This window comes from Lathyrus oleraceus, chromosome 3 (assembly GCF_024323335.1).
Source record: "Lathyrus oleraceus cultivar Zhongwan6 chromosome 3, CAAS_Psat_ZW6_1.0, whole genome shotgun sequence".
NCBI classification, from domain to species: Eukaryota; Viridiplantae; Streptophyta; class Magnoliopsida; order Fabales; family Fabaceae; genus Lathyrus; species Lathyrus oleraceus.
In genome coordinates this window covers 263539203-263556156 of record NC_066581.1, presented here as the reverse complement: position 1 = coordinate 263556156, position 16954 = coordinate 263539203, and the positions used below count along the sequence as shown (strand labels likewise).

The following is a 16954-nucleotide window of genomic DNA, read 5'->3' as shown; positions in this document are numbered from 1 at the left end:
GCATCTTCTACCACGACTAAGGAATCCTCAGAGTGAGCGTATTCTACTTCGATCCTGCATGGGTTTCGTAAAAAAAATTGGCCTAAGAACGTGTCATCCTAATCATATGAAGGAAGCAACTATTTGGTTTGATAAAGAGTTGCAAAGGATGGTTGAAGACGTCGTGGTTGGTGGATGTTCTTTCTTCAAGGACCTTCAGTTGAAGGTGACTTTTATATCCATTAGAGTTGGGGGATTAGGTTTCTACTCGGACATAGATAACATGTCATACACTTTTGTGGCTTCTAGAACTAAATGTTGGATGTTAAAAGATCATATATTGAGAAACAGTGAGATATATGGTATGTAGTATGATTTTGATAGAACTTTGGATGGTTATAGTGTTGTTATTCTAAATTTTGACTTTAACAATTTTACTAGCAAGGACATAGTCCCTCCTAAAGAACAATATGTTTTAACGAGTGTCATTTATAGTTAAAGTTTTTAGAACATGGACGTAATGTCTGATATAACCATAACATAGAAAAAGTTTTGGGTTGTTTACAAGTGGCACATGCTCATAATTTTCTCCTTGTTATTTCTATTAATAGGCTCGGCCAACACATGTCATCGCTAGAGTATAATACTATATTTAGATATCACCTTATGAATCTCTTATTTTCATTAATGAGGTTTATCATGTTTTTCGCAAGACTTGCTTGGATACATTTGAGGAACACATGATTCATGTATTGAACTTTCAGGCTTCAAATACCGACATGACTTTGTTAGAGAATTTTTATTTGATATTTCGGTGGGCCGGACTATTTGTGAAGAAAGAGGCGTTTGTAAATTTCTCGACTGACCCACATAAGGGAAAATCGACACTTAGTCAAACATATGTTCTGATGTATGAATGATTAGGAAGAAAACATGCATGTGTGAACTTGATTGGGGTCTCCCCACTAGTGGGACTGAGGACTAGAGGTTTTATTGCGGGACATGCATCCCTCAAAGTCACTTCAAGTAAAGTGGCCAAACATGAGAAAGTGTGTTCTGACAATCAATATGATTTCATATAATTTTTCTTTGACACTTTTGATTTCCTAGCATCAGAGAAAGTGGATCTTTTATAAAGAGTCTAAAGGCTCATGCATAGAAATATTGTGTCTCCTAAGTTAGTGGATGTAATTTTTAAAAATATTTCTTTTGTCATCTAAAATGAGATAACAACACAACTTATTGCTTGTTAGTCTTCTATTTATGTATAATCTTTATTATATTTTATTAATAAAAAGTGTCATATTTAACTCCTTTTGATTTTATTAGCTTGACCAACTTTATCCACTATCTTATCTTAACGGCCATATCACACAGAGAATACACATTTAAAATAGACATATGCATTCCCTCATAATCCCCTTGTCCTTCCACTCGTATAAAGTGATCATCTCTAATTTCTGATTACTTTGTAAATAACTTTAAGTTCCAGATTAGTAATAGACCCTTATACCTCCCCTCTAATGCCTTATACATAAAGCCACATTCTCTTGACCCCATATATTTTCACATATTTTACCTTCCATCACCACCAATTAAGTTTCTTGAATATTGCTTAAATTAACTTTATTTTTTCCAATGACTTGGGACATCTTTTTCTTTTTTTTTCCGCCCCTCCTAAACCTCTTATATTATAACTTACTATCTTAATGGATTCTCAAATACTCGTATTTATCTCATTTCCTCCCTACCTGCTCATTTACCTGCTACGACCTTCCCATTCTCTATCCTTTGTCGTTGCCTTCTTTTCCCGTTCCTCTTGCATAGATAATGCTTCAAGAATTTTCCCTTCATCTTTGAAAATTTTAACTCCAATATCGTTTTCGAATTCCCACACCTCTTTTGAAATGTATTTGGTGTCTCCATGTACTAGAGCCCATGACTTCAATTCAACATTCTTAATTAAATTAGACAAAGATGAAAGATCTATTATTTGTTTTCTATTTTCCTGATGTTTTGCTTCTACTTATGACTTGGTGCTTCTCTTATTTCTTCTTAGCTTTCTTTTTTCCCTTAATATTATCTTTCTTCCTTTATTCCTTTCTTTGAAACCCATGCATGTTGATGTCAGAGATGCCATATTACCATTGACTTTTCCTGCATCTTCAAATTCCATTTTCTTGTACCTGTTTTGACTTTGTCTTTCTCTCTTTGAGCTATTTTTAGTCTTCTGCTCCTCACGATGCTTCTCATCACTAGTCTAATTTCGTTGTACCCCTTCCTCGGTACTTATTCATGAAATAGTTTCATTAGCAGTATTTTCTTGAGATTGTGTACCCGAAAATATGGGTTCTACCCCTAGACCTAGCTCACTAACAGGGTCATAATTCTACAACCCGACTTCTATATGTTTCTTACCCTACATGGGCCTTTTTGGAAGTTTCTTTTTCATTTTTCCCTAATAGATTTTTGGAAAATTTTACCTCGTACCCCTACATTTAGCCTCATACTCCTACAATTTTTTAAAAATTCCAATTCTACCCTTAGCTGGTTTTAACCAATTTACCATTTCATTTTTACCATTCAGTTGAAACTTTCAAAAATTACACGTTTCACCCTCACACCGGAACTCCTGGAAAAAGACTTTTGGTATGTATTTTTTCCAAACCGGAAGACTTCACAAATGACTTCCGGAACACACAAGGCAATGAACCGGAAGTCCTCACGAAAGAGTTCCGGTTCTTTAAGAAAAAAGTCACGTTCCGAAAGACTTTTTGAAAGAGTTCCGGTAAACAAAGTTACACATACCGGAACTCTTTGAAGAAGTGTTCCGGTTTGTGTAGTATGTATTCCGGAACTCTTTCAAGAAGTGTTCCGGTTTGCTTTATTTTTATTTTTATTTTTATTTTTTTTTATTTTGCAGGAATGGAAAATCTTCCCCAAATATGTGTAGATACTACTGATGCGTTTATAACGACTGAAAGATTTGGTACACGAGAAGAGGCTATCAGATGGATTAAAGAGGTTGAAATCGATAATAAAGTAACTATTATTATCAGTCGTTCAGATACTGAAACAGGGAAAAGAGGGAGAAGTAACAAAATAATATTTGGTTGTGATAAAGGTGGGAAACACAAGAGTACTGATAGTGGTACCCAAAGTGCGTCGAAGAAATGTGGATGCCCATTTAAAATCAGGTCGACTCCGGAGAAAGATGGATCTGGTTGGAAGATTGATGTAAAATGTGGGTTACATAATCATGGTTTACCTGATAGATTAGAAGGTCATTCCTTTATTGGTAGGTTGACCACATATGAGAAGCAACATGTCGTTGATTTGACAAAGAGACATGTACCACCTAGACACATATTGCTTTCCTTGCAAGACCGAAATCCTGAGAATGTCACTCGGATTATGTAAGTATACAAGCATAAGAGTGTGATACAAAAAGAGATAAGAGGTCCTAGAAGTGAGATAAAACATCTGTTTAAGCTTATTGAAGATGCAGGCTATGTCTATTGGAGTAGAAAAAAGGATGACTCGGAAGTTGTGAGAGAGATATTTTGGGCACATCCTGATTCAGTTAAGTTGTTGAATATTTTTCCGATTGTGTTAGTTATGGATAGTACCTACAAGACAAACAAATATAGACAACCTTTGTTTGAAATTGTTGGCATGACATCAACCGAGTTGACTTTTACTGTTGCATTTGCGTATATGGAGTCTGAGCAGACAGAGAATTTTTGTTGGGTATTGGAGAAACTAAAAGAGTTGTTTGTGAAGAAAGACACGTGTTCACAAGTGATTTTGACAAATAGAGATCTTGCTTTGATGAAAGCTATTGAAATTGTGTTTCCCAGGTCGATTAATTTGCTATGTAGATTTCACATTAACAAAAAATGTTGGTGCCAAATGCAAACAACATGTGGTGAATGACCTGAAAAAGACGATAGACACATTATGGATGGAAGTTGTTTGGGCCAGTGATGAGGTTGAGTATGGTCAACAGTTGCATCAACTTGAGCAAGCATGTGTTGATTATAGTGGATTTATTAATTATGTGAAAGACACATGGTTGACTCCACATAGGCATATATTTGTTGGAGCATGGATTAATCGAGTGCTACATTTGGGTAACACAACGACTAATCGATACGTCTTATAATTTTTTATGTGTTATTTTTATATGTGATATTTTTTCTATGTATTTTTTATGTGTTATTTTCAATATTTTTATGGTTGAATCTTCTCATTGGAAGTTAAAGCAGATGTTAGGAAACAGTATAGGTGACATGGTCAAATGTTGGGAAGCTATGAATAACAACTTGAGGTTACAACTGGGAAACATTAGAGCTTCTTTTCAAAAGAGTTTTTACGAAGTTGAGCACGCGCACATAAGTCCCTTTTATGGTTATTTGTGTGGTTCCGTATCTCGAGCTGCTTTGAGACGTATTGCTGAAGAGTTATTGAGAGTTGATTATGTTGGAACTAACAGGAAAATATGTGGTTATAATCTTAGAACATCTTATGGGTTACCTTGTGCTTGTGAGTTAGGAAGATACACACTAGGTGGTATACCGATACCCATTGATGTTGTTCATGTTCATTGGAGGAAACTAACTATGGAAGTTGAGTTAGAGGTAGGTGCAGATGATGGATCAGAGGTGGATATGACTTGTGCAATGGATGAATTGTGGAAATGATTTAGGTCATTAGATGTTATTGGGAAAAGGGCATTAAAGAGTAGGGTATGTGAACTAGCATACCCAACAATGACTCCATTGTGTCCACCACCTGAGAAACTAAAAACCAAAGGAGGAGTGAAGAAAAAAGGGAAAAAACCAACAGAATATGATGTTTATAGGGACCCTTCGTATCATGAGTATGTTGATAAGGCATCTCAATCTTCACAAAGGCAATCTCAACCATCACAGACTTTGAAGAAGTTAAAATTATCAAAGAAGCAACCACAATTCATTCTTCAATTTCCTAATCATATTAGGTCATACATTGAAGATGTAGTTAATGTTGAATCAGATGGTAATTGTGGATTTAGAGTCATTGCATCATTGCATGGATATGGTGAGGATGGTTGGCCAATGGTTCGCAGATAGTTGAGGTTGGAAATAATAGACAAGGATAGGTCAACTTTGTATGACAAGTTATTTTCTGATCGGTTGTCAGAAGTGAGAGAATCTTTGATGATAGAATCATTTGGTTCACAGCCACCTGAAAAATGGTTGACTCTACCAGATATAGGTTACTTAATAGCGAATCGCTATAATGTTGTACTTGTCTGTTTAGGTAATCCGTGCATGACTTTCTTTCCGATGACAAGTTCACATTCACCAAATGTCTCTATTTATTGCATTGGTTTTGTTAACCACAATCATTGGGTTCAGGTACGTATTTTATATGACAAGTTATTTTATATGCCTTAATATTTTACTTATTTCACTTAATATTTTATATGACTTAATATTTTAATTATTTCACTTTATCAGGTTAACATGAAAGAGGGGTTTTCGTTACCACCGATCACATTGGATTGGAGGAAATTTCGTTCTCATACAGCAACTACTTGGATGTTAGGATTTGCAGGACGTCTGCAACATTGTCAATTACTTACACCTGTATTAGCATGAATATGTACTCAAAACATGAATATGTAATCAAAACATGAATTTTATATTATGTCTATTATATTCAGTTCTAAAACATAATACATAAATCAATGTGAACGAGAAATATGCAAAGCTTCAAATAAATCAGCAAACTGTGGATCTTCCTCTTCGGCATTAACCTGTCTTAGATAGCGATGAATCAATGTAGATACACGAGCCCAATCAGGATCAGATGGTCCGACGTCATATACAGGAACTGGTACCTCTCTTGGATCGTCACGATGGGGAGGGACCAACCGTGGATGCGAAACACAATAATACCACTCCAGATAACCATCTTCTACATCAGATGGAGTGGTGGCCATGGTAGTTGGATGGATCACAGCAATAACACTCTGATGGTAACCAATCCAATCAACATCAATATCCGTCGCCATCATACAATCAAGAGGTGGGGATGGAACATACTGCCTGTACCCGAACTGACGTAAACATCTGTCAGGCAAGTATGGAACAACTGTGTCACCCCACTTCAAACACCCATTGTAGAGACATATCTCATCAAACAGACGCCATGCTCTATGATCCTCAAATGGACGCCATATGACGTCGGCATGTGTCAGCTCGTCCAAAATAGGTCGTAAATTATCAACCTTCAGGACTCCTTGCCTATACGACCATCTCATCGCTCGGGGAAGACCACTATTATCATCTGGTTTCCAATTCTCCCTTCTTTTTTCAACAGTTGGAAAGTATTCGTGAATCCAGCACTGTTACAAAATACAAACATAATAAATAAAATAAATTAAGTTAACATATTTTATAAAATTAATCCAACACTTAATAAACAAAAATGGTGGAACCCACCAACATCAACAGATATGCTCTGGTCGCATATGCCCAGCTGGAAGCAGCTCTATGCTGTACGAATAAATAACCACTCCAACTTATAATACGAACCCCTGCAGCTACGAACATGTGACTGTGCCTCACCCTGTGACACTCCTAAGTAGTCAACCGCAAGTTCAACAGCTACCTCTTCCATGACATCATGAGGACTCCAGAAGACACCCCTGATGGGCAAGTGAAGCAGACATGAGACATCATCCAAAGTAATGCTCATTTCACCAAACGGCATGTGAAATGAAGATGTCTCAAGATGTCATCTTTCCACAAATGCAAAGACAAGATTTGTGTTTATCTTGTTCAGACTAGTTCTCTGAAGTGAAGATAAACCAGATCTAGATACCCAACTCTCCATCTGTGGTGGAAGAGTCAATGGAACCCTAGATGTCAGCTTCAGTCCATGTCTAGCAACCTTCAACTCTTTCTTTGGACCTCTTTCCTAAAAACAATTAAAACACATATTAGAAAACACAATATAAAATATTCAACTATTATTTATTTTCAAATATATCCCGTTTATTTACCTCACCAAACCATAAATGTCAAGCAACATGATGCTCGTACTTCACCAAAAGAGACGTATCGTACGACCCTCCTGAATATCCAGTCGGCTCAGCTGCAGATGAAGATGCGCCCCGGCCTAAAGTGCGGTCTGGAATCCTATCATCTGTACCGCGTCTTCGAACCACTACAAAAAAAATTATAAAAAAAATAATTAAAAATTATAAAAAAAGAATTAAAAAAAAACTCACCGGGACACTTCAAAGAAGAGTTCCGGTGTAGAAAAGTAAAAGGCTGACTACCGGAACACTTCTTAAAAGAGTTTCGGTTTAGTTCATCCAAACCGGAAGTCTTTAGGAAAGAGTTCCGGTATACAACCAACCATACCGGAAGACTTTCTAAAAGACTTCCGGTTCAATGCCCCCAAAAGGCAACAAACCGGAAGACTTTAGACAAGTGTTCCGGTATACACTATGTGAACCGGAATACTTACTCTTAGTGTTCCGGTTTACAATGCCTAAAAATGTAAAATTTTGTCTTCCGGAAGTCTTCAGACGAAAATGGTAAAAAGTTTTATTTCTGAAAAATATACCCTATTTATATGAGGGTATTTTGATCAAAAAAATTTACATATAGGGATGTGGGTACAATTGTAACTGAGGCCCAACTGTTGTAAACCTACTCTCCAAATTAAAACTTTCCTTTTCCGCATACCTTAGTTATCCTTTATCTGTTTGAGTAAGGTCCACCGATTGAGTATTGCATATACAATGACCTCTTTGAATCGATTATCATAATTTTCTATACGTGCTTCATTGGAACCATAAATTTCTCTTTCTTCCAAGTTTATCTCATCATTAGCCATTATTGCTTCATAATTATTTTCCAACTCTTCCAATTCCAATTCCAATTCCAATTCATCTTCTTTGTCAAGCTTACTCATGTATGTCGAATTTCCCTCTTCTTCCTTATCAAATTCTTAGGATTCTTCATCTGAACCCCCTTTAATAAATTGACTATGTGTTTGCATGACTATAGGACACATATATGCTTCCTATTTCTCACCCAACCTCTCTTTCTCTCGATCTTTATTTTGTTCTCTCTCCTTGTATTATTTTATGGCCTAATTTAATTAATTTAAATTAATTTTATTGATTTTATCAATTCATAAATTTGATTATTATACTTTCATTCAAGAATTTTTTTTTAAAATAACCATGTTTTTGAAAATAAATACGATAATAACCGGGTTTTCAAAAAATTTACCAAAATAACCATGTTTTTTAAGGGATGCGCCGGAGGAGTTGGCGCATCCCCTAAAAATTTTAGAAGCCTTAAAGGCAGACGTCAAAGGGGCAGGCGCCCTTGTTAAAGCCCCCTTAAGGCGCCCATAGGGTTGGCGCCTGCATGTCATGTGTGAGAAGGCGCCAGTACAGTTGGCGCCTGCATGGCATGTGTATTTTGAAAATAAAATTTATCTTTGCAATCAGCAAGAATCGAACACACAACCTTTGGATCAATAGTGAAAGACATTACCATTGCACCATAGACCCTTCATGTTAATTTGTTTCATCATATATTTAATGAGCCATTGTTCAATTGTATTTTTTAAATTGTATTAAAATAAAACACAAAATAATTTTATTAATAATGTATTATTAATAATATATATATATTTATAAAAGTATATATATATATATATATATATAACTATATATATATATATATATATATATATATATATATATATATATATATATATATATATATATATATTTATATATATATATAACTATATATATATATATATATACATATATATATAGTTTTATATATATATATAGTTTTATATATATTTAATATATATATAGTTTTATATAGTTTTATATATATATATATATATATATATATATATATATATATATATAGTTTTATATATATATATATAGTTTAATATATATATATATAGTTTTATATATATATATATAGTTTTATATATATATATATATAGTTTTATATATATAATATATATATATATATATATACTTTTATAAATATATATATATTATTAATAATACATTATTAATAAAATTATTTTGTGTTTTATTTTAATACAATTTAAAAAATACAATTGAACAATGGCTCATTAAATATATGATGAAACAAATTAACATGAAGGGTTTGTGGTGCAATGGTAATATCTTTCACTATTGATCCAATGGTTGGGTGTTCGATTCTTTCTGATTGCAAAAATAAATTTTATTTTCAAAATACACATGCCATGCAGGCGCCAACTGTACTGGCGCCTCCCTTAAGGGGGCTTTAACAAGGGCGCCTGCCCATTTGGCGCATGCCTAAGGCTCCTAAAATTTTTAGGGGATGCGCCAACTCCTCCGGCGCATCCCTTAAAAAACATGGTTATTTTGGGAAATTTTTTAAAAACCCGATTATTATTGTATTTATTTTCAAAAACATGGTTATTTTAAAAAAAAATTCTTCATTCAACATATTCAATATGCCATATTTAAATTTGATATTATAAATGTTTATTGCAATTACATCATCCGATTTAAGTAAAATCAATCATGTGATAAAAACGAAATTAATTATAGCGATGAACTACATATGTAAAAGCCAGTCACATAAAGTGAACCACTTAGCGGTAGTATTATTTATGACATTATTTAATGTCACAACTTTTTGGTCAGCTTTCTTTTTTGACAAAATACTGGATCAGCCTGTCGAAATAGTCCGATTTAATTTTTATCTATAGTAACAATTGAATTTAATTGACTTTATATTTTATACTAAGAATTAATTTCATTTTTCATATCTTTTAAGATACTGTATCAACAAACATAACTGATAGCATACTGATTTCAATGACGCATTTGATGATTCATAAATAGTAAGTACTAACATAAACTGCATCTGAAGAGAATCTAAATTATGACTATATGATATTAATTATTATAGAATTTAATCGGAACTGCCAAAAACTATATAATATATTAAGAAACGAAAAATACAATGTCGATCACACATGTTGACAATTCTCACATCACTCACCCACCAATAATTCATGTTCAAACCGTTGTTTCTTGACTTTGTTAATCAAAAGCAAACCCATTAATTCCTCCAACAAACACATAAGCACTTCCCAATTCCAACACGTATCATTTCATATCCATAACCATTTTATAGACCCTTTTTCCTCATCCTCTTCTACCTCCTCCATGATGAAAACCACTGAAATGGAGTCACTAATACCTAAACCAACTAGGTACTTACGGAGGCGGCGATACCAACGTCTCGACGTCGATGGCGCCGCCGCCGGTGACGGGAAGAAGACGAAGGTTATAAGGTTGAGAAAAAGGCAGTGGAGGATGAGGGTAGTTCCGAGGTTAACATGGGCTATTAGATCACCGTTGAAGATGTGGACAAAGGTTAAGAACACTTATGAGAAGTTTATGTTGAGGTCGATGAACACTGAGACAACGTTTGAAAATCAAAAGACTCGTGATGTTTCTAAGGATTACTCTCGTGATGCTTTTGAGGCTAGGCTTATATTTGAGATCTCTAAAGCTTTGGTTGCTTCTCATGAACTGAATTCCAAGTAATAGTTAATTCCTTCTTAAATTTTCATGTACTTTTCTCTTTTTTACTTTTTCTTGAAAATATCTTGCATCTTGTAATGAACTCATATATAGGAGTTCAATTTAATGTACTTTCATCAATTAAAGATCAATAGAAATTAATGAGTATTGCTAGCTCTATTTTATTTCTGATTTTGATCCACACATGAGTTCTTATTTGTTTGTCAATGTTGTTATGTGGACTTAACTTTTATCTTAGTTAAAATTTAGTTTAGCAGATGGAGGTGATCAAATATATTTGTATATTCAACAACCAGAAATTTGAGTCATATAGCCTATAGGATTTCAATTCAACTTCAATTGATGTACCTCTCCTTCCTATGTTATAATATTGCTGCTTCAAACTTCTAAGTCTTTGAGAGAATAAAAAATTGATCTTGTGATGATATATATTGACCAGAGACAAGTTTCACATAAATAGTTAATGTAGTTTACTCATAAGTTAGGAAAAAGATCTAAACCAGGAACAAGATAAAGAGACAGAAATTTTCTCTAAGTTTTTGTGCATAGAAGTTCCCAATAAGGGATGCTTTGAAGAATAATGGTATTATTTCTTTTCCGCGCGATATATGTTGTTCATTCTTTACTTATTTTTTTCATTAAGATTCCTCAACGCCCTCTTGTGTTTCTGGTAATTGTTGAAGAATGTAAATCAACATTTAAGATTTTTTAATTTTCATTTCATTTGTATTTAGTTTTGTATTTGTATTTGACTTCTGTTTTGTATTTCATTTGAATTTTAATTTCATTTGAGTCTTTATATAAAACTCAAATAAGTGAATTTGTAAGAGAATCCTGCCTTTGAAAAAGTTTCAAAAGCCTCTCTCTCTCTCTTTGTGCAACTGATCATCATCTTGTCAAATTCTTGAGCATTATTAATGGAAGTTCATTGTTGAACTCCAACATTTGTATCCAGAATCCCGGTTCGATTCACTTGGAAACATGAGTGTAGTGAGGTGTATGATTGATTTATTTTCTTAAATCCGCGTTGAATTGAAGTTTAAAATCGAAGAGAATCACAGATCTCGATTATCAGGATTTGGGAACCACGAGTGTTGGTGAGAACTGGGTGATTTGTACGAGAACGAAGATGAACGCCAAAAACGGTAGCTTGAACATAAAAATTCCAATATTCGACGGAAAGAACTATAATTGGTGGTCGATTCAGATGCGTGTATTTTTTGGAGCTCAAGTTGTTGTTGATCTCATCAATGACGGTTACACGCCGATTACAGAAAATGCAACAGAAGCGCAAAAAAATGTGCAACGTGAAATGAGGAAGAATGATCATAAGGCGTTGGTCTATATCCATCAGTGTGTGGATATGAAGGTGTTTGAGAAAATTATCGATTCGACGACAGCGAAGGCAGCGTGGGATACACTGATACGGTGCTATAATGGTGTTGCATGAGTGAAGAAATTCAAGTTGTAGTCCCTACACAAGTAATATTTTGAGAGTCTCGGCATGAAGAACAATGAGAAGGTGCCTTATTACATCTCCAGAGTAATTGTGATCACAAATAAGATGAAATCTTGTGGAGAAACGCTCTTTGAACAAGTAATCATTGAAAAGGTACTGAGATCATTTACTCCTCAATTTGATTACATAGTTATAGGCATATAACACTCTAAAGATACCAATACGATGAGAAATGAAGAGCTTCAGAGTAGTTTAGAGGCCCAAAAGTTGCGTCTGATTGAAAGAAACAATGAAAAAAAGTTAAAACAGTCTCTGAAACTCAGACTCTGAAAGCTTCTTCTGTCAAGAAGAACCAGAAGCAAGCATGACTAGAGAACAAGAAAAAGTATGATGGTGGTGTTTGGACGCCAGAACTCTCCAACTTCGAAGAGAAGAAACTTAAGAATGTTCATAAGGGAAATGAGAAGTTTGGTAAGAGGAAGGTTCAGTGCTACCATTGCAATAAGTTTGGCCACTTTACTACTGATTACAGGTCAAACAAGGTTAGTAAGAGTTAAGACGTCAACATAGCCATAAGAGATTATGATGATGAACCTGTGCTATTGATGACATATGAGAATGTAGTGGATCAATAGTAGACTGGGGGTATATGGACACTGACTGCTCAAATCACCTAACTAGAAACAAACAATGGCTAGTTGATTTTGACTCTGGTAAGAGGACCAAGATCAGATGTGATGATGATGAATATCAGAATGCTAAAGAAATGGGAAATGTCAGAGTTAAGTTGAACAATGGAAAAACTGTACCAATCAAAGAAATGGGAAATGTCATAGTTGAACAATGGAAAAACTGCAACAAGAATTTCATCAACTCAGTGGATAACTCCCACATTCCTCAAAATTTCCATGAAGTTATCCTAGTTCCAGAGTGAAATGTTGCGGTTGTGAAAGGATGCTGCCACTAAGGCATAATTATGCAGCCATTAATAAGGACATTAATATAGATTTTATAGTTGTATTATATGAATACATTAATACTTATTTACACAACCATATAGAATAGTTTTGTTCTTGTAAAATAGGAATTAATTTAAGTTAATTAGGATTTAATTAGTTTCTTTAGTTACTTGTAATCCCTAGGCTACTTATATCATAATCTATCATGTACAAACTCAATAAGAAATACAAAATTTCTACAATTGCCACAGTACAAATGCTTATAAGCTTTCTTTCCCAGTCTCTAACAAAGTTGAAATTAGTAGAGATATCAAAGTGAAAGAATCATAAACATGGTATTGGAGAAAGTCACAATCCAACTCTAGTGCAATATCAACACTAGAGTCTGATTTTGCCTCTGAAGGAGATTCTACTTTTGAAGGAGAGTCTAAATCTGAAGATGACTCTGACTCCAAAGGTGAGTCTAGCGCTGAAGATGACTTTGAATCTGAATGTGAGTCTGACTCTGATGGTAGATCTGATTTTGAAGGTGATCCGGACTCTAAAGGTGATATAGCCTCTGAGGGTGCTCCTGCCTCTAAAGATAGAAAATTTAAATGTGGAGCTTTTGACGGTGGTCCTTCTTCTGAAGATGAACTTGCACAGTTCCATAGGCCATAAAGAGTTAGATAGATACCCAGGAGACTTACAGACTTTAAGTTGCTGCAAGATACTGAGATTGATTCTGAAGAAGAAGTCATATAGAGTTCCATGATGATATACTTTAAACCTATTGTTTACTGTGGAAATTGGTAAACAATCGTTGGTCCTCCCTAAGCCTAAAACTAAGGGTTACTTGCAGGATCGACCAGTTGATCCTAAGACATGTGCTAATGTAACTAGGTAACTCGTTCACTTCGACGGACTATTAACTTTGTGAGAAACGACTTCTGATAAAATATTGAACAAGCAAAGGTTTTTCCACACAAAATGACGATGCTATAGGCTATGGGTGACTCGTGATCGACAACACTATAACATTTAAAAGACATACACAATGAACGCACTTTTGGTGAATTCTATTATCGTAATAGAATTAGTGTCGACGGTGTAGAGGACAACATAAAAGGACAATTCAAACGTAAATGAAATTAAAACAAAGTGTTCAACGGGAACAATTGAAAAATAAGGAAATTGAATTGAAGTAAATGTGGTGATTCACGTGCATTAGCACTCTTGAAAAATCTTGCTTCCTCGCGTTGGGAATGTGAAGTTTTTTACAAGTGATTTTTGTACAAAGTGAACACCCAGAGTCCTCTGTGGGATCCCCTATTTATAATGAACTAAAGAGACTGTCTACAGGCCAAACTACTCAAAAAATAATTGTTTGTAGACAGACGTCGTGCTACACGATCTAAAAACTGCTCAATATCTTTGGTGCTCGTTCTCCTTGTAACTGCTAGTCATTTTGAATTTCAAACTTATCCCGCTCAGGTATTTATGTCGACACCATCCCCTATGTGTCCAATACAATCAAGAACTTCTTAAGTCCCAATCTCTGGTTTAGTCGACAGAACGAATTTCGACCCAACTTGCTTCTTCCGTCGATTTCATCTTCTGGTAACTTGTGGTTTTCCCAGCTCTTACTTATCTTGGACTCAGCTTTTCTTTCAAACATCCCTTTGGTGAGGTATAATCCTTAAATCCATAAGGCTCTTTCATTAACTACGCCTTCAACATGCCTTACTAATTTCTTGTGGTAACAAAATGCCCCCCAGAGATGCCATTTTCGAATGTCGACTTTTTATGAGATAATGGCATCTTCGAGATGTCAAATTTCTCCTTACTGTTTCCACTTCTACTTGGTGGTACAACTGTTTGTTCTACGCCGCTGACGTCATCTAATCATGACAAATATCTCGTTTTTCTCTCGAGACTCACAAAATCACGTCTCCATCACTTCACATCTTTATGACGGAGACGTGTCTCCACCCACGACTTCCCCTTCGCCTCCACGTGTCTACAAATGTGGGAACATGGGTACATGCATCAAAAAAAGAAAATCAAACGTCCATTTTTTCCTTTTCCTAGGGTTTAAACTCCTATAAAACCCTTGTTTCTTCTTCTTCTTTCTCTTTTTCGCTCTTCATCTTTTCCCTCTGCTTCAGCAAACGAAAACGAACAAAACTCCTTTCTTATTCAAACCTTCAACTTCTTCCATGGCCAACTCAAACAAAAACAAAACAATCCCCTCCGCTGCGAAGCTCACGCAACTACTCACCATTGATGGCAAGGAATATGTTCTTGAACCTCCTTCCGTTGAAGAAAAAACCAAAATCTGGCGTTCTCAAGTATTAATCTCTTTCTCCCTATCTAACAAACCTCTAGCATTCTTAGGTCCACTCCCAGAGAATTGTCAACCTGAGATAACTAAGAAAAATTCCTTTTTTCCTACCAGTCATCTTTCTGAACCACTAGTTTCTTCTCAAAAACCTTTCTCCCTCTATTATGTCGAAAGGAACTTTAGAACTGCTCCTCCCAAGAGTTGTCCTAAGTTTTGCGCTTGGACGAATCATTTAGAGGCAGAGAAAATCGACCACTGGAAACAAATAGGTATATATACCCTTTTGCAGATTGCCCGTTGTGGCCCCCCTCAATCCTGTGGCATGTTGCTGGCTGCCCTTCAATTCTGGGAAAGTTCGACCAATTCCTTTCATACAAAGTGTGGCATGATTACGCCGACGCTTTTAGATATGACTGCCATTACAGGCCTAAAACCGACCGGCGAAGTCTTCGACTGCGAAGCCGTAGCACCAGTCTCTCTAAGGTTTGATGTTGGTGATTCTCGCAAACCGACATACAATAACTTCATTGATCATCATGCTACATCTTCGGGCCCTGTGACCACTGAAGAACATGTAGCCTTTCTAACTCTTTGGCTGTCTCGCTTTGTGTTCTTCTCTAGATCAATGCAGATAGCTAAACACTTTACTCTCCTGGCAACTCAGCTACACCAAGAGCGTGACATTGCTCTTGGCCAATTAATACTGGTCTCTCTTTACAATTCTTTAACTGAGGTCGTCTGCCAAATCAAACTCCTTGACCCTGAGAACTCAAAAAGGAAGAATGTCTTGGCTCACGGTCCCTTATGGTTCCTACAATTATGGCTCAACGCCACTTTTTCTAAAGATATAACGTCTCATGGGATGAGAAGGGTTGCATGTCCCCTAGAAGAGCAACACCTTCTTTGGAAGCGACTGATCCCTCTGACCCCCATCGACAAAACCTTTCCTGATGTCAAGGTGTTTCGCCTTTTGTTTGACATTATGTTAACTCGCGCCGACTTTCACCCTTCTATGGCTCCTTTCAGTAGTCGGACTGAAGGTTCTAAATGGCTCACTAGGGCTTTCCCTCCGACTGAAGATGAACACAAGAATGAAACTTTTGTTATCTGGAGACGCTTTCTGGTCCCCCAGTTTCTGTCGGCTGTGATAACCGGCGTCAACCATGGACTAGTTGCTTACCAACCCAACTTGGTGGCCAGACAGTTTGGACTTTGTCAGTTTGTTCCCAAGTCCCTGTTTTCTTCTCTCGACATACTCACAAACGTCCTTTGTGATAAGCCCTGGAGTGTGGTCAAAGAAGATGTTGAGGCCCTTTGGAAAAAAGGATCAAGGCTCCATTCCATCCCGTTTCAACCAGCCTTCCTCTGTACCAAAGAATTTGATGATTTGTGGCAATCATATCTTGCTGCTTACGTTGGTGCTCCTGAGGCCAAATTATCTGAACTAACTCAGGCTCTTGTCCATTTGCAGGAGAAATCGACCAAGTGTGAGGCTCTCCATATCAAACAAATTCAAGCTTTCCAGAAATATTTCAAAGTTGTGTATCGACCTAATGATCTTCGTCGAACCATTTTTGAGGCTGCTG

The 16954-nt window shown here is 35.8% G+C and overlaps 1 protein-coding gene across 1 annotated transcript; it reads left to right on the top strand.

Annotated features, from left to right (window-relative positions):
- The first annotated feature begins 10050 nt into the window (after nucleotides 1-10050).
- Nucleotides 10051-10786, top strand: LOC127126825 (uncharacterized). Its single transcript, XM_051055828.1, has one exon. The coding sequence runs from the start codon at nucleotides 10247-10249 to the stop codon at nucleotides 10628-10630; it is 384 nt and encodes a 127-aa protein (XP_050911785.1). The 5' UTR covers nucleotides 10051-10246; the 3' UTR covers nucleotides 10631-10786.
- The last annotated feature ends 6168 nt before the right edge of the window (nucleotides 10787-16954 follow it).

Bases quoted from the DNA above. Each gene is read 5' to 3' on its own strand.
- LOC127126825 (XM_051055828.1), top strand. From the start codon at position 10,247: ATGATGAAAACCACTGAAATGGAGTCACTAATACCTAAACCAACTAGG.